The sequence below is a fragment of the Molossus molossus genome, unplaced genomic scaffold (genome assembly GCF_014108415.1).
Source record: "Molossus molossus isolate mMolMol1 unplaced genomic scaffold, mMolMol1.p scaffold_m16_p_10, whole genome shotgun sequence".
NCBI classification, from domain to species: Eukaryota; Metazoa; Chordata; class Mammalia; order Chiroptera; family Molossidae; genus Molossus; species Molossus molossus.
The window spans coordinates 76,713,406-76,736,750 of NW_023425345.1; the positions used below are offsets into that span (position 1 = coordinate 76,713,406).

The 23,345-nt window shown below is 41.3% G+C and overlaps 2 protein-coding genes across 3 annotated transcripts in view; one reads left to right on the plus strand and one right to left on the minus strand.

Moving 5' to 3' along the window:
* Positions 1-1,093: 1,093 nt before the first annotated feature.
* Positions 1,094-5,350, minus strand: HNRNPA1 (heterogeneous nuclear ribonucleoprotein A1). Of its 2 annotated transcripts, XM_036251795.1 has the most exons (11): positions 5,271-5,350; positions 4,611-4,727; positions 4,168-4,314; positions 3,810-4,020; positions 3,617-3,709; positions 3,440-3,532; positions 2,994-3,068; positions 2,605-2,763; positions 1,915-2,070; positions 1,674-1,739; positions 1,094-1,432 (listed from the first exon to the last, which is right to left on the minus strand). In XM_036251795.1, the coding sequence occupies exons 1-10, from the start codon at positions 5,283-5,285 to the stop codon at positions 1,684-1,686; spliced, it is 1,122 nt and encodes a 373-aa protein (XP_036107688.1). In that variant the 5' UTR covers positions 5,286-5,350; the 3' UTR covers positions 1,094-1,432; positions 1,674-1,683. The 2 variants fall into 2 exon arrangements, with proteins under 2 accessions (XP_036107688.1, XP_036107689.1); XM_036251796.1 differs by lacking the exon at positions 2,605-2,763.
* Positions 5,351-5,973: 623 nt separating this feature from the next.
* The window catches only part of CBX5 (chromobox 5), a 45,483-nt gene continuing 28,111 nt past the window's right edge, over positions 5,974-23,345 (plus strand). The window contains exon 1 of the mRNA XM_036251797.1: positions 5,974-6,081. The gene's annotated coding sequence lies outside the window, so the exon portion shown is untranslated. The remainder of the gene's footprint in view (positions 6,082-23,345) is intronic.

A 23,345-nucleotide genomic window follows, 5' to 3' on the forward strand; every position in this document is an offset into this window, starting at 1 on the left:
CCATTGCAAACTCAGCCAGTATCAAAAACCCATGGCACTGTATCATCATCCATCCATGCTTTCCCACCCACCTCCACCTCCCCCCACACCCTCCCAACTTCCAAGTTAACACACCCAAGGGATGAAATACAGTCCTAGTGATAAACAAATCTCTATGCTACTAGGTAGGTACAATGGCACTGAAATTGAAGGTATCAAAAGGGCTCAAAAGAACCTATATACAAATAACAATGACTGGATATTAAGGAACTGTTAAAAGATTTAGAAATCATTTTCTATACAATTAACATTTTAGAATGGTTGTGTGATCTTGTGCCACGTTTAAAGGAAAACTGCAGTTACCATTTATTTGTAAGCAGTATGGTTCCTCAACATCTCCGTAATTTCCATCTCCAAACAGGCAACTATTGTTGATTAAAATCTATAAACCTCTAAAGACCCACCCAACCAGAACAAAGTAAACTGCAGTTTTCCTTTAATGTAAGCCTGGTTTGGTGTAGGGTCATGAAATTCTTACTGTTGCTGGTCAGTTTAAAAATGTCTCCCAAATACTTCTAATCTGTGGACTTTGGGGGATGGCACTAGCCAGCAGCTGGTTTCTATTCTCTGGCAAAGTTTTGAACTTGAATTGTGATAGAAGCAATCAACATTATCAAGGGTAGTGGGTAGGGAAAGTCCAAAGCTCTGCCAGTCCCAAATCCATACAGTTGTCATTCCATTCAAGAGGATATTAAATCGTTTATTGAGTACACATGATAATGGATGATACACAATCTTCATACCCATCTATAATTTTATCTGGTACCATAATTCAATTTAGATATATTGCATAGGATGTGCCAACAATCATTAATAACCAAATAAACTCCATGACTCTGCTTGGGTGACCCTTTTAATGGTGAACTCCAGGTCACAACACAGTAACTATCAATCCAACTATACCAAAGTTTCTGAAGACAATGGCTTCTGTGCCCAAGCAGGTTGTAAATAAATTTCAAATGGAACCTGGCATCACCCTGAAGGAATTCTAACTTCACACTGTTGGGGTAATTTACCAAGATGGCTTCAGAGCAGACTAACTTTACACAGCACATTTAAAAAAAGACACATTTATTCAGCGTCATGATCAGACTATTACATTTAGCAATCAACAGCATGGGTGCAAAAAAAAAAAAAAATCTACATTAAAACCCTTTGTTGGAATGCTTTACACTTTCCACAGAACAGAAACTAAAATAACCTGTTATACAATTAGTCACAAATACAGTCCTCGAGTTTTTTTTGCCCATTCACATGAGTATTGTCTAAAACATGTCTTCTTTGTAGCAGCTAGGCCCTGCCACCACTGTGCTTGGCTGAGTTCACAAATCTGTTGTAACCTGTAGCTTCCCTGTCACTTCTCTGGCTCTCCTCTCCTGCTAAGCTTTGTTTCCTGTTGAACAATATGGAATAAAGTTGTTAATCTAAACATATTAAGACTTAAGGCTACAATCCAATAGCAAGTTTTTGTTTCCCACAAATTTTGCTGATCTGAATATTAACTTAATATCCACAATTTTACTGAAGTTATAATGTTAACTATGTTGCACTGCTTGACTACATTAGGGTTACTAGGTTCATTATCAATTTTAAAAATTAAGCCAGAACACACACCAAAAAAGGTGCTTACTTACCTGGCAATAATTAAAACCTTCTGCCACTGCCGTAGCTGCTGCTGCTGCTGGAACCGCCATAGCCACCTAAGAATAAGAGTTATTCCTTTAAACTTTTGGAAACACCAAAAGTAACACTTTTATATTTGAGACAATAAAGTTCAAATCTGAGTTTAAGCTCAGACTATGTTAGCAATTTGATTGCAAATGTAGCAATTATAAATATATTTAATCCTCTAATACACACATACACGTACCATACCTTGGTTTCGCGGTTTGGCAAAGTATTGGCCTCCACCACCATAGGGGCCAGAGCTTCTGCCTCCAAAGTTCCCTCCTTTCATGGGTCCAAAATTTGAAGATTGATTATTGTAATTGCCAAAATCATTGTAGCTTCCGCCACCTCCAAAATTGCTTCCTAGGAAAGGAAAGAGGGCATTTATCTGTGACTTGAGAAAGACGATCATTTAAAAATCTAGCATTTAGAGTGGGGAAAAACAAACAAACACACGACCTGCCTTCCTCCCAAACTGATGGCTCCAATGTTTATCTCTGCATTTAATCTGTTCTGGACAAGGCATTCAGTTGAATAATCCAGGATTTAACTCACCATGACAACACAGGTATTCTCTAGCCTTGAAGGCTTTATCCACCCAGGAGCACTGCAAACACATTCTGGATACATCAACTAAGTGCCTATGGTCCCAAAGAAGACACTAAATCCTACTAGAGCTAATCTAGTTCCAGTTGAAGACTCCACTATCAACTTATTCAACTATTTGGGAGTGAGGCGGCCCCAGCTTTAAGCTGGGAGGTAGCATAGTAAGCCCATTTGAAAGTACCATGCAGTGTACCACATAATGCTTTAAGAGCAACTAATCCCCACATGGGCATAAATTCTACAAGGCTAATCTAGCTACTGCACCAAGTACCTGGATCACTGGATACCTACCACTACCACCGCCAAAGCCGCCTCCGCCTCCTCCGTTGTTATAGCTGTCATAGCTGCCACTCCCGCCATAGCCACTGCCCTGGTTTCCATAACCCTGTCCACCACTTCCATAGCCTCTGCTTCCTCCAGAGTAACCAGGGCCGCCTCCTCCATAACCACCTACAAGAATACAATTCTTCTCAATAAGACAAAAGTATTCAACAGTCAAAATCTGTTTAAGCATAATGGGGAACGGCCTGCTTTCATCATGCTGTTGTTATGGCCAGTTTAGCTTGGCATGCACTAGATGCACTCAAGTTTAGTCTCTACCAACCTATTCTATAGGTCGCCAAAAAACTTTTTACCTGTTTACTTCATATAAAAGGAGAAACACAAACCACAAAACTCACCATCATTACCAAATCCATTATAGCCATCCCCACTGCCACCATATCCACCACCACCACGGCTGCCACCAAAGCCACCTGGAAGAAAGCAGAATTTTAAAGGTTTGAAGTACATAAATTGCATACAAATCACAGCCCTGTTAAGTACCAATTTTAGGATCTCTCTCGCCTACCCCCACATTCCCTTAAAGAAAAAAAATCAATGGAGAAAAAATACCCTTGGGTGAAGATTAACAATAGTTCCGGCACTATAAATATTATTTCCATACCTAAGATTTTAACTTATGGTTAGTGAGAAGCCAGAACTACATGTGGATAAAATGTAACTTCGGAACTTTGTGGCAGTAGTTACAATACTGCCACAGATTGCACAAAAGACAAGTCATCAAGCTAATTAAATCACAGGCTTACTATTAATTAGTAGTATCAAAAATTACAATCAAATATACCTCGACCACTGAAGTTTCCTCCACGACCAAAGTTGTCATTCCCACCAAAACCACCTCCACGACCACCTCCAAAGTTTCCAGAACCACTTCGACCTTAAGAAAAGAAGTTTTTTAAAGTGTTAAACCATACAAATTAGAATTAGTCTTGTAGGCTTAAAAAAAACGCAACAAACCCACCTCGTTGGCTGGACGAAGCACTAGCCATCTCTTGCTTAGATAGGGCTTTCCTTACTTCACAGTTGTGTCCATTCACAGTATGGTATTTCTGAACTAAAAAATTTCAAAGATAAAAAAACAAACACAGTATCTCAGGGTTTGGAATACAACTTGAATTTTAGAACTCTTAGCACATTTGTCATCTGATACTCACTGACAATCTTGTCTACAGAGTCATGGTCATCAAAGGTCACAAAAGCAAAGCCTCTCTTTTTGCCACTGCCTCGGTCAGTCATGATTTCAATCACTTCGATTTTCCCATACTGTTCAAAATAATCTCTTAGGTGATGTTCTTCAGTGTCTTCTTTAATACCACCAACAAAAATCTTTTTCACAGTTAAGTGGGCACCAGGTCTTTGAGAATCCTAAGAGAAAAACACAAAAAACTAAATTTTTTATACTAGCAAAATCTAGCCCAAAATTGAGATTGAAGTTTGTTAAGAACCTCAATCTTAAGCCCACCTGTTCACACACTTCCAAGTGGCTACTGGAAAGAATAAACCATCACTTACTTCTCTTGAGACAGCCCTCTTTGGTTCCACAACTCTTCCATCCACCTTGTGTGGCCTTGCATTCATGGCTGCATCCACCTCTTCCACAGTGGCATATGTGACAAACCCAAAGCCTCTGGAGCGCTTGGTGTTTGGATCTCTCATCACCTGAGATGTAATTCATTTAATACATAGTAAGATCCCCCAAACCACGGTCTCTTCCACCTTAAATAAGTTAACAGGAAACTTCACACTAGCTTTAACACAAAGTCCTTTTTTCCTATTACCCGTCTAGTGTAAAATCTATTAAGGAGCTTTTTAATCACTTAAATCCACACCATCCCTTGCCAAGTTATTTCCAGCTATAACCCTGGTGCTTACCTAAGTATTCAACAAGAACTACAGCAAGACAAGCCAAGTAAATCAGCTAGTTCTATTGCCCTTTTGTCTCTTCCCAGGCTTACCACACAGTCTGTGAGCGTTCCCCATTGCTCAAAATGGCTCCTCAGACTCTCATCGGTTGTTTCAAAGCTCAAACCTCCGATAAAGAGCTTCCGCAGCTGTTCCGGCTCTTTGGGAGACTATGAATAGGGGGAGGAGGAATGGGTTAAGTGGGACTACAACGTAAAACACCTTTCACTTAAGAGAAGCAAAACTAGACAAGAACACTCGTAGCACTCATTGTTCCTTTGGGTCACTGCAAGCCATGTGCTTGTCCCCATTGGGGATACGGCACGCTGGGGGCTGAAAAACCGCGGGCGCATGCGTCCCTACTCTCTCCGACGCACGCGCAACAAAAGGTCTGAGCGGGAGGGGCTCCGCCAATAAGAAACTATAGCTGGTTTATAAAAAGCTCGCCTGAAACAAGGGGGAAAAAATCGACTTAACTTGCCTAAGAGTTTTACTGGGAGGAACGAGCAACGTGATAACTAAGGGTTGCAGAACCGCGGCCTCATGGCCACGACGAGGACAAAATGGCGACCTGAAGTTCGAGATGGGTAGGCCCTGAACACGACCAAAGAACTGCCGAATGTGCGGGTACAAGCGGCCAACCCAAACTGCATCCCCTCGAGGAAAGAAAGAAGCGGAGAAGAAAATAAAGTTGGAAAGAGTGTCTTACCCACCTCTGACTTAGACATGACGACTGCAGGACGGGAGACTTCAAAGATGCTCACTCGGCGACGTCCACCGGCAGAAAGGAGTGATCTAATGAACGTATCTGCCAGCCTACCTTCGGCCTCTCATTTTTATCCCGCCTCCTCCCTTGCGGCATTGGTAGACTCCGCCTCTAAGTAGCTCTGATTGGATATTTAAAATGGTTTCCCGCTACTATTGGTCTGTGGGGTCGCATTGATGTTGAACGTCATCCGTTTGGGCGTTCTACGCAATGCCAACCCCTCGAAGCCCATTGGTTTCCGAGTAATATTATTCTTAACTTGTCTGATTGGCTAGCCAACCAATCATTCATGTTTGAATGTACCTAGGGTATTTAAATAACTTTTTAGTCCTCCACGCCTCGAATATTACATTCTACTCAGTTGTCAGAGCATGATTAATACTATGTATCAAAAAACAATGTGACAATTTTATTTTTTGCAACAACCGCCTATTGAACTCCTGTGTAGTAAAATGGCGAGTTTACGCAGGCGCATTAAGAAGTTCCGCCTGGCTCAAGGAACACGTGAAATGGCGGGCGGGAGACGGCGGCGAACCTACAGCGCCTGCGTAGTGGCGGGAGTTGTGCCCCGTTTTGCGCAGGCGTAATGGGCGGAGAAAAGGTCTGGTCTCAGGATTGGTAGCGCAGGCGCAGGGAAGGATCTGTTTTGGCGGGCGGTTGGCGTTGCGCAGAAGACGGCAGCAGCGGCGGCTTGTGGTCCGACCTCATCACAGAGGAACAGGGAAGACATTAACGTGAGTGATCGGTTTCGATCCCGGGTAAGTAGCGGACAATCTTCCCTACCTGTACAAGGTCTTGAACCGACTCCAGTTGGACCCGTTATTGTGTGAAATGAATGGACCGCGGGGGTGGGGGCTAGTGAAGGGGGAGCGGTGGGTTCGACCAACCAATAGAAGAACGGGGGCGGATGTTTTGTCGTCTTAGTTTCTGCGGGGCTTTACCCCGAAGAGTTTGATTGGCAAGTGTACAGGCCAATTGGGTCTGTCTTTAGCTGCCGACTGATCAGTCCTTGGGCCATCGGAATGTGGGAGGCGGGTTTTCTCCTCCTGAGTAGCGTCTCATTGAGCCAATGAACGAGAAGCGCGCGGTAGGTTGGGCTCCTCCCAGAGGCAGCGGTTTGACTCCAATGGGAATGAAGGAGTCCGGCGATTAAATGGATGGACCAAATCTGTAGCCAGTGGGACAACAACGCGGCACTCCTCCGCGTCGTCCACTCAGCACTCCAAAAGACAGAGGTCTTAGATTTGGGATGGTGAGGAAGGGTATTCAATGCCTGTGATGACGCATCGGGCTGGATATTTTGTCCACGATGACTTTTTTAACGAAGCCTTTAGGCCTCCATCCTATAAACCTCCCTAGTAGGGAAACTGTACATTTGCTCCTGTATATCTCGAGTTTGCTATTTCCCCCTCACATCTGTATATCCCACCATCCACCGTAGGTTTTGGGGGGAGCAAGGGAACTCGACTTTGAAAACTAGCTGTTTAGGAAACTGACTTATGTTAGAACGAATGGCATAGATTTGTATGTACTGTCGTGGAAAGGCATCCAAGAAAAATCTACATACTGCATATTTCCACGGAGAACTCGGTATTTGTAAATAGAGAAAGTTCTAGAAAGCTACGGTGGGATGGAGGCAGATTGGATCTAGAATGTTTAAATCTTAATAATTTGTGATTAAAATATGGTCAGCGGTTTTTTGTGTTTTCATTCATAATCACTTAACACCATTCTTTACACCTCAAAAGAGTTCTGTTTTTCCCTTAGGAACTAGGGTGATCCTCAGTTTAAAAGGATAAGTAAAAAAGTATTTAGTACCTACTAGGCATCATACTAAGTGCTTTACAAGAATTATCCATGTTCCCAATACCTTTTTAGAGTCTTCTTTGAGGGATTTTCCCTACCATATGTCTCTTTCTTTACACCATTAAAGAGTTTCTAATCCCCTCTTTTTGCTATTTCTCTGAGCATGTCTGAATTTGGATAAGAAGGAAGCTGCTTGAGGAGAGTGATATTTAGGGTGTTGATGGCAGAAGGGCTTATCCATCCCCTGGATTCTTCTGTTGCCTTTTATATTTATTTCAAAGTGTTTATTTTACATTCAGTCCATCTTTCGTTGGTAATGCCTGTTCTTATTCCAAGATTTTTAGTAAAATACAGAAATTTTCATTACATTTTGGCTAAATCAAAATATATACTGCTCTCTCTATTCACTAATTTATTCAGGGTCAAGGGGAAAATGTTAAATACTGTAATAAGCAGCTACATATGAAGTACCCTAATGATTAGAGACCTTTCTATAAAAGAGAGATGATTTCAGTTGAGCTTAGAGTGTACAGAGGAGGGATTTTCATGTTCTCTGGCCTTTCAAAAGGACAGACCTATTTCATATTTGATTATAAACTATTTGTAGGAATGCTAACAACACAGCTGCTTAGCTTATAAAAACTAAAGAGATATAGTTAAGAGTATCTGTCCCTAATTTAGGTTTGAAAAGATTACAGTCTTGGTCTATAGGGTTTCTCACCCTCAGTACTATTGACATTTCTGGTGGGATGAATGCATCTCACCTCTCTCTAACCATTTTTGTGACAAGCAAAGTGTCTCCAGACATTGCCAGATGTCATGGGGGTTTAGAAGCAAAATCTCTACCAGTTGAAAACCACTGATCTGAAATGACAGATGCACCCTGGATGGTTTGGCTCAGCGATTAGAGCGTCGGCCTGCGGTCCAGAGAGACCCAGGTTCGATTCCTGCTAAGGGCATGTACCTTGGTTGCAGTTTGTCCCTGGCCCTGGTTGGTCGTGCTAGAGGCAGCCACTTGATGTGTCCATTTCACGTTGATGTTTCTCTCTCTCCCTCCAACTCTATATGAACAAAAAAATGGAAAAATGTCCTCGGGTCTCGGGTGAGGATAAATAAATAAAAATAAATAAAATGACAGATGCTAGCCCTGGCCCGTGTGGCTCAGTTGGTTGATCATCCCTCCGTGCACTGAAGGGTGACCAGTTTGATTCCTGGTCAGGACACATACCCAGGTTTCAGGTTCTATCCCTGGCGGGGCGAGTATAGGAGGCAGCTGATAGGTGTTTCTCACTTTGGTGTTTCTCTCCCTCTCCCTTCCTCTCTCTCTAAAATCAATAAAAACATATCATCAGGCGAGGATTAAAAATAAATAAATAAGTCTCTCTCTTCCTCCCCTACTCCCCTTCCCCTAGCCCCTCCCCCCTTTCTCCAGGCACAAAAAAAAAATAAAAAATAAATAAATAAGATAAAATGACAGATGCTTGAATTGATTTTCTTGTCAAAATCTTTTACCAATTTGAAATTTGAGGAAGAAGGTGGGTAAAGTGTTTAGAAGGTAGCCTTTGGTAAATGGATCACTAAATCCTGATGATTATCTCTTTAGATACAGAGTGATTATTGTTCCATTGAACAAAAGGAAAATTTCATTAAGTTTTTTTTTTCTTTTTTTATCCTCACCCGAGGACATTTTTCCTTTTTTTTGTTTTGTTTTGTTTTGTTTTGTTTTGTGCAGATAGAGCGGGAGGGAGAGAGAGGAAGAGAGAGAGAGAGAGAGAAACATCGATGTGAAGGGACACATCGAGTGGCTGCCACCTGCACGACCAACCAGGGCCGGGGACAAACTGCAACCGAGGTACATGCCCTTAGCGGGAACCGAACCTGGGTCTCTCAGGACCGCAGGCCGACGCTCTAACCGCTGAGCCAAACCGGCCAGGGCTCATTAAGTTTTTTACCATTGATTGTATCTTATGTTTGGCCTCCAAAAATAATGGCAATTGTGTTTTCTAATAAGGTAGACTTGCTTCTTGCTGTTTACCTGAGTTAAGCCTCTTTACTGGGATTCTTTTGGATCAATGTCTCAAACATTTTTTTATCCTCACTCAGGGATATTTTTCCATTTGTTTTTAGATAGAGTAGAAGGGAGGGAGGGAGAAAGAGAGAAACATTGATACGAGAGAGACACATTGGTTGGTTGCCTCACTTAGGACCCCGACTGGGGCCAGGGGTCGAACCTGCAACTTAGGCACATGACCTTGACTGGGAATCGAACTCGTTACCCTTTGGTCAGTGGGTCGACGCTCTAACTGCTGAGCCAAATGAGCCAGAGCTCAAACTTTTTTTGACCTTGATCTTCAGTAAGAAACTTTTTTATATGTGCCCCTGGTGACACCGAACCCGGGATTCTCTGGTCCGCAGGCCGACACTCCAATCACTGAGCCAAACCAGCCAGGTCAAGAAACACATTTTATTCTGACCCTGTGCACACAGTGAAACAAGTTTCACTGTACAAATAAATGTGCAAAGCACTCTGGCGGTTTTTTGCATCTATAGTACACTATTACATTTTCTTAAAAACATAGGTCATTTTCTACTGAACTGATTTCACAGCTGTGTACAGACCCACAGTTTAAAGAAAAAAGAAAAACAACTTATCTGTAGAATAGGTAACCAAGTGATGCCACCTTAAATTACTCTCTGAGTGGATTCCTCCCATCTCTACCTACTTAGATTTGTAAACAAATAAATTAGTGACTCTTTATTTGATTTTTTTAATATATTTTAATTTGAAAGATTTCAGGATTTTAACGTAGTCTTTTGGTTTACTGAGGTATACAAGTAAAAATTGCTTGTTTTATTGTGAATTCTTTTACAGTGCCATAGTTAATAGGTCTGATGAACATTTCTCTGGTGGGGACATTTTAGTGGGTCGTTTTTCATTGAAGTTCTGAGAATATCACATTGAAAATTCAGACTTTAGACTATTTTCTTGCCTTTTAAAAAAATACTGATTTTTTTTTTCTTTTTGAGAGAGAGAGAGGAAGGGGGAGAGAGAAACATCAGTTTGTTTTTCCACTCATTTATACATTCGTTGGTTGATGCTTGTATGTGCCCTGACCAGGGATCAAACCCAAAACCTTGGTAAGTTGGAACAACACTCTTAACCAACTGAGCTACCAGACCAGAGCTTTTTTCTTGCCTTTGGAGTACCTGGCTTGGTTGTTAACAAGATAAAATGTTGAGTCTGTGTTACAAAAAATTAAATTTTAAGCACTTGTGCTTAGTTCTTAGAGGCAGCCAAACCTAAAAGGGAAAATAATAAATTTTCACTGAAAACCAATCAGTAGGTGAGCAGAATGATGGTTGAAGGGGGAAGAAAGAACATAACCTCTGAAGTGACTGGATTTTTTTTTTTTTTTTTTTTAATCCTCATCCGAGGACGTTTTTACAATTTTTGTTCAGATAGAGTTGGTGGGGTGGGGGGAAACATCGATGTGAAAGGGACACATCAAGTGGCTGCCTCCTGCACGACCCAACCAGTGCCGGGGACAAACTGCAACCGAGGTACATGCCCTTAGCGAGAACTGAACCTGGGTCTCTGGACCGCAGGCTGACGCTTTAACTCATGAGCCAAACTGGCCAGGACTGAAGTGACTGGATTTCTATATGTGTAGGAAAGTTCTGGTGGTTTTCAGAGCCCTGACAGTAGCTCTAGAAAAGAGAAAACAGTATCTAGGGCACAAAGTTTTCTGAGGAAGACAAGTACTTTTTACATTTATTGAGGTACAGTGTTTTATTTAAACATAGAGCATGATTTATTTATTTATCTTATTGGAATAAGCCCATTTAACAACTCCTAGTAAAGCACATCTTTTCTTTTTTGTTTTTTTACTTGCTCTGTTTTCATTTCTATTCACCTTATGTAAAATTGGGCCTAACCCATGGCTGGTTTGGCTTAACGATGAGAGAGCATTGGCCTTTGGACCAAAGAGTCGAAGGTTCGATTCCCTGTCAAGGGCATGTACCTTTGTTGTGGGGTCATGCAGGAGGCAATCAATGGATGTATCTCTCTCTCCTTCCCTCCTTTCCACTCTTAGAAAATCAGTGGATGAATATCTTTGGGTAAGGATTAAAAATAAAACTGAAAAAAATATTGGGCCTAAAGCTGTGTGTTGTAGATATTGATTTTAAACAGTAATAAATTATAGTGTGAAATATGCCTTGTAACTGACTCAATCAGTATGGCTGCTATTTACACATTGTTGTTCATGAACTTGGACTCTGAGCTATCATCTTTTTTCCTATCATAAACTTAGGGGTTTTTTTCCTTCACTCCTTGTAGAGGATGGCTTTAGCTGATCATTGTACTAATGGGAAGGAGTCCAGGTCATCCTGAGAAAAGTTGGCTTGTGCAGAGTCCAAGATGCAGATTTGGATTTCTGTAAGCCACTTGAAGCCACATATTCATTTCTGATGACAACTTTACACTTCTGTTGGCAGAACACCCACAGTGACAACTGTTGCCTATGTTTAGTCTGTCCAGGAGCTCTACCAGCTAGCATGTTTGGGGGAAACCTACACTGTTTTTCTTAGCAGCTATGTAAATATTAAACTTTTCTGAGTTTGTCTTCTCAGATCTGCCAATATTTTTAGGTAAATTCCATCCTCTGATTGCCTCAATTTACCCTTTGAAATAAGGGATTTAGAGGTTTTAGGCAATCTTTGGGCCATTTGAAGCATACTTCTTTTTTTAATCAGTAATTGATTTTATATATGTCCAGTTTATGATTTTATTTATTTTTTTATCCTCACCCGAGGACTTTTTTTTTTTTCCGATATTTTGTTCAGATAGAGTGGGAGGGAGAGAGAGAGAGAGAGAGAAACATCAATGTGAAAGGGACACATTAAGTGGCTGTCACCCACACAACCCAACCAGGGCCGGGAACAAACTGCAACCGAGGTACGTGCCCTTAGCGGGAACCGAACCCGGGTCTCTCTGGACCGCAGGCCGACGCTCTAACCGCTGAGCCAAACCGGCCAGGGCTAGTTTATGATTTTAAAATTATTTCCCGTGTGTTCGTTTTTTGTCTCCCTGTGTGTTAAATTCTTGTGGCTGCTATAACAAATCACCACAGACTTGGTGGCTTCCATTAAAAGGAATTTATTCTCTCATAATTCTGGAGAACAGAAGTCTGTAATTAAGGTGTTAAGCTCTTTGCCTTTTTCAGCTTATGATAATTGTTAGCCTCATCTCTTTTCTCTGTTTTCACATTCTCTTCTCTGTGTATTTGTCTCAGAATTCCTTCTGCCTCTTTTATAAAGATACACATGATTGCATTTAAGGCCCACCTGGATAATTCCAAGATAAATTCTCTTTTCACATCTGTCAGTCACATTATTTGCCATATAAGGCAATACTGACAGTTCTAGGAATTAGGACATGGATATTTTTTACATATATATATATCTTTATTGTTGAAAAGGTTACTTATGTCCCTCCTTTTTTTTGGGGGGGGCATGGTATCTTTTTTTGTAGCCATCATTCAGATCAGTACACCTTGCTTCTCTAACCCCTATCCAAATAAATTTTACTGAATTCAAAAAAGAAAAGGTTACTTTGAAACAGCGGTTCTCAACCTGTGGGTTGCGACCCCTTTGGGGGTCGAACAACCCTTTCACAGGGGTCGTCTAAGACATAACAGTAGCAAAATTACAGTTATGAAGTAGCAATGAAAATAATTTTATGGTTGGGGGTCACCACAACATGAGGAACTGTATTAAAAGGTTGTGGCATTAGGAAGATTGAGAACCACTGATTTAAAAAGGGGGGGGGGGCAAAGGAAGGGAGGGGATCAGGAAACCTGGGTTCTTATTTCTGCCATAAAGTAGTGATACAGTAACCTTGGGTGAGCCATTTGTCCTTTTGGGTCCTTCATTTCTTTATTTTACATGGAAGAATTTGGGAAGGTGATAGCTAATAGCCTTCTAGACCTAACACTTGCATGAAATGACTCCTAAAATGTCTTAAAGTTTGGTTTTGAAGTCAGCAAATCAGGAACTCATCCAATATTTTGGGTCAATGTTGTTCTGTTGTATGGTCTTGCCTAGGACTTGAGAGACAGAAAACTGAGTTGTTGGCTAGTTGTCAACTCCCTGGGGTATTAACATTAACACAGTATAACAAACCTGTACTTGTTAATTGTGTTCAGATTTTCTAAAAAGAGAATAATGGACTAGCTGGGCCATTTTCTATTATCATGCAGATGAGGCTATAGATTTTGTAGTCTGGATTTCCTTTCTAGTAAGAGTAATTTGTCAAAATTAAACACTGACGGATTTTTCTACCTGAAACTAGGTCATGGGCCTAGTTTTAGAATATTTTAAACGTAGTCTTACTCTTCAAACTCAGAGTCCTTTGTGCTTCATTGCTAGGAATGAGACTAGAAAGCATAGGATTAGTTGTTGAAAGGACTATTTCAAGATCAAGTTTTATAATACTCATCTATTTCTTCATAGAGGAGGAACCAATTGAATTCAAGTATTTTTCTGAGTGTAATCTACATTTCTTAGAATAAAGCAAATTTATATCTGAGCCAGCAGGCATAATTTAATTATATCAGAATAAAATGCCCTGTGCTAAAGAGGTCAGTCAACAGGTTGGGAACTCTATCTTAAGTTTGGTTTTTGAGGTAAATACTTGAACTTCATGTGCCTTGTTTCTCATGAGGGCACATGGAGTAAATCAGTAAGACTCACCTCAAATGGAGTTGTAGAGTGTGATATACTGCTAATTTGTTCAGTACTTTACAACAATAAATTGTATCAAAGAATCTGATAAAACAGGCAAACCTCATTTATATGAGTAGTTGGAGACAAGCATAGATAAAACAGATAGTTCAGAAAATTCATTAAAGTTATTTTTAACTTCATCTATCATCAAACATTTTACTTTCTGTTTCCTGTATATTTTCAAAAGTGTTTTCTTCTTTTTCCATAACAGACATGAAGTAGGTAAGGAAAATAGCCAACACCAAGTTAGATGATAAAGGGATCAATTCATCAAGAGGACAACAATTCTAAGCTTTGTACCACTAATAATAAAGCTTCGAAATATATGGGAAAAAAAACAATAGGCTCTGGCCAGTTTGGCTCAGCAGTTAGAGCGTCGGCCTGTGGTCTGGAGAGACCCAGGTTCAGTTCCCGCTAAGGGCACGTACCTCAGTTGCAGTTTGTCCCCAGCCCTGGTTGGGTTGTGTGGGTGGCAACCACTCGATGTGTCCCTTTCACATCGATGTTTCTCTCTCTCTCTCTCCCCCTCCCACTCTATCTGAACAAAATATCAAAAAATGTCCTCGGGTGAGGACTAAAAAAAAAAAGAAAAAACAATAGAACTGAAATATATACATCTGCAATTGCGTTAAACAACACACTTCTAAGTAACCCATGGATCAAAGAAAAGATCACAAAGAAAATTAGAAAATATTTTGAACTGAATAAAAATGATAACATGAATATCAAAATTTGTGAGATGTAACTAAGTGTTTAGGGACAAAGTTATAGTATTTTTTAAAAATATATTTTTAGCCCTGGCTGGTTTGGCTCAGCGGTTAGAGCATCGGCCTGCGGTCCAGAGAGACCTGGGTTCGGTTCCCGCTAGGGGCACGTACCTTGGTTGCAATTTGTCCTCAGCCCTGGTTGGGTCGTGCGGGTGGCAGCCACTCGATGTGTTCCTTTCACGTTGATGTTTCTCTCTCTCTCTCCCCCTCCCACTCTATCTCAACAAAATATCGAAAAATGTCCTCGGGTGAAGATAAAAAATAAATAAATAAATAAATAAAGTAACTATTAAAAATAAAAACAAAAAAACACAAAAAGGTCTAAAGTTGGTGACCTATTTTTCTGTCTTAAGAACCTAGAAAAAGAACAGCAAATTAAACCAAAAGGAAGCAGTAAGTAATTGATGAAGTAAAAAACAAAAACACTAGAGAAAAATGAATAAAACTGAAAGTGGGTATTTTGAGAAGATAATAAAATTAATAAACCAAGTGTGATAGGGCAGGGGAAAAAAGGATACAAATTACTAGTAACAAGAATAAGAGAAGGCATATCATTACTGATCCTTCAGACATTAAAATAGTAGTAAGGGAATATTATGAATAACATGCCAGTATATTTGGTGTCTTAGATGAAATGAATAACCTTGAAAGACAAACTACTAAAGCTCACTTAGAATACAGAACTTCACTAGCCCTATATCTATTAAGGAAATAGAATTTGTAGTTAAAAACTTTCCCACAAGAGAAGTTCAATCTCAGATGGCTTTACTGGTGAATTTTTCTTTTTTTTATCCTCACCCGAGGCCATTTTTTCTATTTTTTTTGTTCAGATAGAGTGGGAGGGAGAGAGAGGAAGAAAGAGAGAGAGAAACATCGATGCCCTGGCCAGTTGGCTCAGCGGTTAGAGCGGGAGCCTGTGGTCCAGAGTCCCGCGGTTCGGTTTCCGCTAAGGGCACATACCTCAGTTGCAGTTTGTCCCCGGCCCTGGTTGGTCATGCGGTGGCTGCCACTTGATGTGTCCCTTTCACATCGATGTTTCTCTTTCTTCCTCTCTCTCCCTCCCACTCTATCTGAACAAAAAAATAGAAAAATGGCCTCGGGTGAGGATAAAAAAAAGAGAGAGACGGGGAAAAAATGATATCAATTTTTTCATCCTCACTCAAAGAAAGTTTTCCATTTTTTTTTTTTTTTTTAAGCTAGAGTGGAATGGAGGGAGAGAGAGAGATTAGCTGGGGATCGAACCTGCAACCAAGGTATGCATCCTTGACTGGTAATCAGACCTGAGACCCTTGACTCCTCAGGCTGACACTGTAACTGCTGAGCCAAACTGGCCAGGGCAGCATTTGTTATTTATTTATTTATTTTCTGGTACGTGCCCCTAGCGGGAACCAAACCTGGAAAACTCTGGTCCGCAGGCCAACACTTCAACTGCTAAGCCAAACCGGCCAGGGCAGCATTTGTTATTTTTACTTTCATCTTCTATCAGACATTTAACTTCTATTGCTTTACTTATTTTTTTAATCTATTATTTATTTATTTATTTTATCCTCACCTGAGGACATTTTTCCATTTTTTATTCAGACAGAGTGAGAGTGAGAGAGAGAGAGAGAGAGAAACATCTATGTGAAAGGGACACATTGAGTGGCTTCCTCTCCCAGGACCAACCAGGGCCGGGGACAAACCGAGGTATGTGCCCTTAGCGGAACCGAACCCGGGTCTCTCTGGACCGCAGGCCGATGCTCTAACCACTGAACCAAACTGGGCAGGGCTTTAATCTATTTTTTTAATTGATCTTAGGGGAAGGGAGAGAGAGAAACATTGATCTTTTGCTTCCTGCACATGCCCAGACTGAGGATTGAACCGCAACTTGGGTATGTGCCACGACCGGGAATTTAACCCTCTACCTTTTGGTGTATGGGATGATGCACCAACCAGCTGAGCCACACCGGCCAAGTCTATTGCTTTACTTTTTTTTTTTTTTTTAATCCTCACCCGAGGACATTTCTCCATTTTTTGTACAGATAGAGTGGGAGGGAGAGAGAGGAAGAGAGAGAGAGAGAGAAACATCGACGTGAAAGGGACACATCGAGTGGCTGCCACCCGCACAACCCAACCAGGGCCGGGGAAAAACTGCAACCGAAGTACGTGCCCTTAGCGGGAACCGAACCCGGGTCTCTCCGGACCACAGGCCGACGCTCTAACCGCTGAGCCAAACCGGCCAGGGCTACTTTTTTTTTTTTAATTAAGTTTTTTTGGTTAGTCCTTACTCAAGGATATTTTTCCATTGATTTTTAGAGTGGAAGAGAGAGAGGGAGAGAGACATTGATGTGAAAGAGACACATCAATTGGTTGCCTTACACATGACCCTAACCGGAACCAAGGATCAGGTATGTGCCCTTGACCTGGAATCAAACCTGGGACAGACACTTTGGTCCCAGGGTTGATGCTCTAACCGGTGAGCAAAACTGGCCAGGGCTGTTGCTTTATATTTTTGAAGTGTTTTCTAGTTTTGTTATTTTTTTTCTCACACAGCAGACCTCTGAGATAAGTAGGGCAAGTAACTAATACCCTAAGGTTAAGTGGACTGTTCAGTTCAACCTTTCAGTGATTTAGTTGGAATAGGACCCAACCCACATCTCATTCCTTCCTAGTTCTGATATATTTTCTAAATATGTTTTTATTGATTTAAGGAAAAGAGAAAGGGAGAGAGCGAGAGTAATACCTATGTGAGAGAGTAACGTTGATCACCTGCTTGTCACACACCCCAGCCAGGGATCAAGCCCATAATCTGGGCATGTGCCCTCACCAGAATTGAAGAGCAGACCTTTCAGTGTACAGCACGATGTTCAACCAACTGAGCCATACCCTCCAGGGCCTTAGTCTTAATAAAGTTACCCCTTTAGTTTCTTTTAATAACCTTTGGAGACAGGGCCAACCACTGACTTAACCAAAGACAAACTGTTAGAATCCTCAGCCACTGAGCTGAAGACTAGGCTATACTCAGTGCCCTTGCAATGCTTGACACTTACTAGGCCCTCAGTCCCTCAGTACATATGCCATAACCAAGCAAACAATTTTATTTTTTTTAATCCTCATCCGAGGACATTTTTTGTACAGACAGAGTGGGAGGGAGAGAGAGGAAGAGAGAGAGAGGGAAACATCGACGTGAAAGGGACACATCCACATTGAGTGGCTGCCACCCGCACGACCAACCAGGGCCGGGGACAAACTGCAACCGAGGTACATGCCCTTAGCGGGAACCGAACCCGGGTCTCTCCGGACCGCAGGTGGACACTCTAACCGCTGAGCCAAACCGGCCAGGGCCAAGCAAACAATTTTAGAGCAAGGATCAGAATTACTATATTAACCATCCTTTTGGTATAGGATTTGAATCGGGATTGTAGTTGGAGGCTAGACAAAAAAGAGATTCAGGAACATCTTACTTGTCTTAAGTAACATGTCAGAATGCTCAGTGGAAGAGCTGGGCGGTCTGAGATTGGCCATTCCTATAGCTGTTTATCTGATGGTGGCCTTTCTTTGCATTTAACTATCAATATATGTGAAGTGTAGAGCATACTTTTATGATATTGTGGCATAGTAACTCATACTTAAATGTCAATATAGATACTTGCAAAGACCTACAAGGTTCAATAATTTCTGGTGTGGGTTTGTTTCTCCTGTCATCACCCATTATGTATTTTTTTTTACAGCTTTTAAATTGCCACAGAGAGAAATTGGTCAGGATCATAATAGATAGCCAAGGAGCTGCCAAGGATATTGTTGTATGGGATGGGGAAAAGTTCGATACTGGCTTTATTTTATTTATCTAAATTGCAGGGTATGACAAAACTATGCCATATGTTGAAGGAATGTTCTCTTTTACTCCCTGAAGTTTTATAGTCTGAGATATCTTTCTTATTCCAATTATATAAAATCTCCATTTTTGTCAGTAAGTGTTAATCTGATTTTAGCATATTGATTTAAATTCTAATACCATCTCAACAGTTAGAGGTATTTTAGTTATGGTTATGCAAATTAATTTTTATATCTCTTTTTTTTTTATCCTCACCCGAGGACATTTTTCCATTTTTTGTTCAGATGGAGAGAGAGGAAGAGAGAGAGAGAGAAACATCGATGTGAAGGGACACATCGAGTGGCTGCCACCCACACAACCAACGAGGGCCGGGGACAAACTGCAACCGAGGTACGTGCCCTTAGCAGGAACTGAACCTGGGTCTCTCTGTACCGAAGGCTGATGCTCCAACCGCTGAGCCCAACCAGCCAGGGCTAATTTTTATATCTCTTGAATGTCTTCACTAAACTTAGATTATGAGAGAATGTGAATTGTATGGCATAGTAAAAACTCTTCCTTAAAATAGAGGATTTGTTGAAATGACCTGAAGGTGCCTTTGTAACCCTTAAGCTGCTGATGTCCAAAACTAAATGGTGCCAAGGTAAACACAAAGTTTTAATTTTATGGCTGTTTGAAAAACACTTTATGACCTTAATTTTATTTAGTGGTGGATATTTTAGTTGTCTTTTAACCCTTCCATATTTTGTGAACATACTTTGCTAAAGTGGTATGCAAAAATCTGAGATTCATGGTAATGTATTCAAACATGGCTGTTACTCAGTTTTCTTAAGATTTGTTTATGATGAAATCTCCAGGTTCTTTTTAAAATTTTTTATTTATTTTTTTCTTTATTGATTTTAGAGAGAAAGGAAGGGAGGGGGGAGAGAGAAACATCAATGAGAGAGAACATCGATTGGCCCACCTCCTGCATGCCTCCCACGGGGGATCGGGCCCACAACCTGAACATGTGCCGACTGGGAATCAAACCTGTGACCTATTGGTGCATGGTTTGACACTCAACCACTGAGCCATACCAGCTGGGAGAAATCTCCAGGTTCTTTATGAAAGATGAGAGGATGTAGTGCATGCATCATCACATTTAATTAAGAGAGGGTGGGTGTGAGATTAACACCCACCTGAGGCCATAGTGCTTTGAGTTCAGTACATTCCAAGGATAAAGTTGTTGGAAAGTACCATCTGGAAGACATTTGCCCATAGTACCGCCACATTCTACCTTATCATAAATCTTGGTATCTAACCTCTTGCCTAGTGATGGTTTAAGTGTGTCCTAATTGAATTTAATGAAGACTGACACTTGAGAGAAAAAATTCAGTAGATTTTAATAAAGGAAAAAAACGAATCCCATATAAAATTATTATTTTGTGGGAATGTGATCTGGTAATGAGATATCAAGAATTTGTGTATTACGGCTAAATAAACCAGTGAACCAGAGTTACAACTTCAAGGAGTTCTGAGTATTGTATAGCACATGTTCATTTATATTTTTTATTTTTATTTTTATTTTTTTTTATCCTCATCCGAGGATATTTTTCCATTTTTTGTACAGATAGAGTGAGAGGGAGAGAGAGGAAGAGAGAGAGAGAGAGAGAGAGAAACATCAACGTGAAGGGACACATCGAGTGGCTGCCACCCGCACGACCAACCAGGGCGGGGACAAACTGCAACCGAAGTACGTGCCCTTAGCGGGAACCGAACCCGGGTCTCTCCGGACTGCAGGTCGACGCTCTAACCGCTGAGCCAAACCGGCCAGGGCCATTTATATTTTTTAATGGTGGTTAATCTTGGAGGACAGTGCAGCCAAATTAAAATTTTAAGGCAGCCTTTATCTCCATTTATGATGTATATGTTTTAATCTAAAAGGAAAAAGGCCCTTTACTCCCTTGCTCAGTGAAGCAGAAGGCTTGGATAATCAATAAACAGGATACTTGGTCCCAGAATCACTCTGAGTGGTTGAAGCAGTGCCGTGGCCTGATTTTTAAAGGATCGCAAACTGGACCTGTGCTAGCCAAAGGGAGAGCGTTTCCTCTCTCCACACTTCCTATTAATAAAGTTTGTGTTGTCTATATGTGGCTTGTTAATGATAGGGGTGTTAATGACGACAGTTAATCTTTTTTCTCAACTCTTTCTGAATCCAGTCTCTTAAATAGGCATTTAGAAAGCTTTTAACTCCTCTTGAATTGGGTGCTCATGGGCTTTCGGTGGAGGTGGAGTGATAGTTATCAGCCCATTTAACAAAACCTGAGATCGCCCGGACAGCTGTAACGTGCATTTCTATGCTGTGATTTTGTTAAAATGGCACATGGCTAATACTTTGGAAATCATAAATCTAGTTGAAGCAAACATCTTTTTTTTTTTTTTTTTATCCTCACCCGAGGACATTTTCCCATTTTTTGTACAGATAGAGTGGGAGGGAGAGAGAGGAAGAGAGAGAGAGAGGGAAACATCGACGTGAAAGGGACACATCGAGTGGCTGCCACCCGCACAACCCAACCAGGGCTGGGGACAAACTGCAACCGAGGTACGTGCCCTTAGCGGGAACCGAACCCGGGTCTCTCCGGACCGCAGGCGGATGCTCTAACCGCTGAGCCAAACCGGCCAGGGCGAAGCAAACATCTTTATAGAGGGTATTTTAGTTTTATGGAGTATGTCTTACTAACCTAAAACTACTTGTACTTCTTCTAGATCCTGAAGAGCAAAGAACATAGACCCCATTAAAATGTGTTTGTAAATTTGGTTTCTTTTCATCTGTTTTGTTTCAATAAGGCTACATAAAGGACAATTTGAAGACAGCGCTATAGCTGACAATTTATAAGTCACTAACCTTCCCTAAGGGCGTTAGGGGAGAAATGGGAATTTCTCAAGCCTGGGCCTAGTAAAGTCACCCATCAGTGGCATGTTAATACTTGTGATAGGGAACTTTGCATATGCCCTCACCTTCTCCTACTTTTCAGGATGGCTTTTTTTGGGAATGATTTTGCCTTCTTAGTAGGCTTATAGAATTTATATTAAAACTCTAAAATGAAGAGAGAGCTCGTTGATTATGCTTTTTGACGTTTGGCCTGGCTACTGCCTCCAAATAGTTTAGTGGGTAGTTCAGTGAGGTAACTTACCAGTTACTTTCCATTACTTCTTAAATCATACAAAGAAAGCCTAGAGAAATATTTAGAATTGTGATTATCTCTCTCTCTATATATATATATGCTTTTGCTTGTAAATAGTGATGAAAATAAAATTTGTTACACCAAGATCTAAGAAAAGCCACCAAGACAGCTGGCGTTGAAAGGGGGCTGGAGGGCCCTCACTCTCGCTGATTTGGCTCAGTGCTTATAGCGTCTGTCCAGATTCCCTGTCAGGGCACTGCCTGGGTTGCAGGTTTGATCCCCAACTCCGAGCAGGTTGATCTGTCTCTCACATTGATGTTTCTCTCTCTCCCCTGTCTCTCTCACATTGATGTTTCTCTCTCTCCCCCCCCCCCGCCTCCCTGCCTCCCTCCCTCCCTTTCACTCTATCTAAAAATCAGTGGAGACATATCCTAGGGTGAGGACTAACAAAAGAAAAAAGTGGCTGTAGGGACTAGAGCAGAGCCTACGCAGACATGTCAGAGACCCAATGTGGGTGGTTCTGTGGTTCTAGGATTGATTGGTTAATGCAAATGTTAACCATCATCTGTTTTTCTGGATTTCCCCAGTTTTCCTCCTTAATTTCTGGGGATTGGCAGTTTTAACACTTTTTTTTCTTTTATCCTTATGTGGAATTTTTTTCCCCTCTCCTCTGTTTCACGTCCTCACCCACCGCCCTCTTTTTTTTTCTGTAAGATTCATCTGTTAAAGCCTTCTCCTGTCATCAGCTTGGAATGTGGGTTCTTACTGTGCCTGACTTCAATGCTCTTTGATGTTCTTCCAAGGCTGACTCTCACCAGATCCCTGGTTTAGATGTCTTTTCCCTGACACTGAGAGGCTTGTGAGGTGAATTTGTCTTGTGTCATTTTTATGAAGGGTTGGTGGGGCCTGCTCTTTTCTTGTATCATTTTGGGCAGTTAAATTGCCAGAAATGTTGTTGATCCTTTAACAGAGTTCCTGCATATATTCAAGAAAGGGGTGAGAGCTGTTATGCCTGAAAGACTCTAGGAATTTGAGATGCTACTCACCCCTTCCCATGAAGATTTCCACAAGGATAAGGTTGCGCTCAGAGTCTCATCCTCTCTTTCTCCTGCATGGTATCGGGATTCTACCTTAATCACTCCATCATCCTGCCAGCCATGTCTCATTTCTCATACTGGAACGCTCCCTCCTCCCAAGCTCAGCGTGAACCACCAGTCTTGATGCTTTATCTGGTCCAGGCTCTAGCCCTTAAATTGTCTGTCTGGCTTTGTGTTTCATTTGACCCTAATACACTGGGTCGCACTGTCTAAAAGAGAATTATGTCCCCTCCGATGTCTGAGTTCATTTCTCATTTCTTACTGCTGCTCCTGAGCAGATCTGTAACTTCAAGGTTAAGATAAGACACATTCCATCAGAACTATGTCGTCATCCTTGCCAGCTTCTGATCTGTGACTGTCCAGGAGATTTACAAGACAATTGCATGCCATTCTTTACAGAATATTATGGTTGGACTCTGACTTCTGGCATCAGGCCCAATTTGATTTGTCAGCTGTTACAAAACCCATTTCCCAAAGAATAAGGGACTTTAGGCAGGTCTTAAGAGTGGGAAGGAGGAATTGATCTGTTTATTTTCTGCTGTTTTAGGGAGAGGGGTGGACTCCAGAATATTTGTGTCCCTTTCCTCCTTA

Bases quoted from the DNA above. Each gene is read 5' to 3' on its own strand.
- HNRNPA1 (XM_036251795.1), bottom strand. The intron at 2,764-2,993 runs GTGAGTTTTGTG...GTATTCTTGTAG, and splicing joins TAATGGATTTGGTAATGATG to GTGGTTATGGAGGAGGCGGC. The intron at 1,740-1,914 runs GTATGGTACGTG...TCTTATTCTTAG, and splicing joins TGCCAAACCGCGAAACCAAG to GTGGCTATGGCGGTTCCAGC.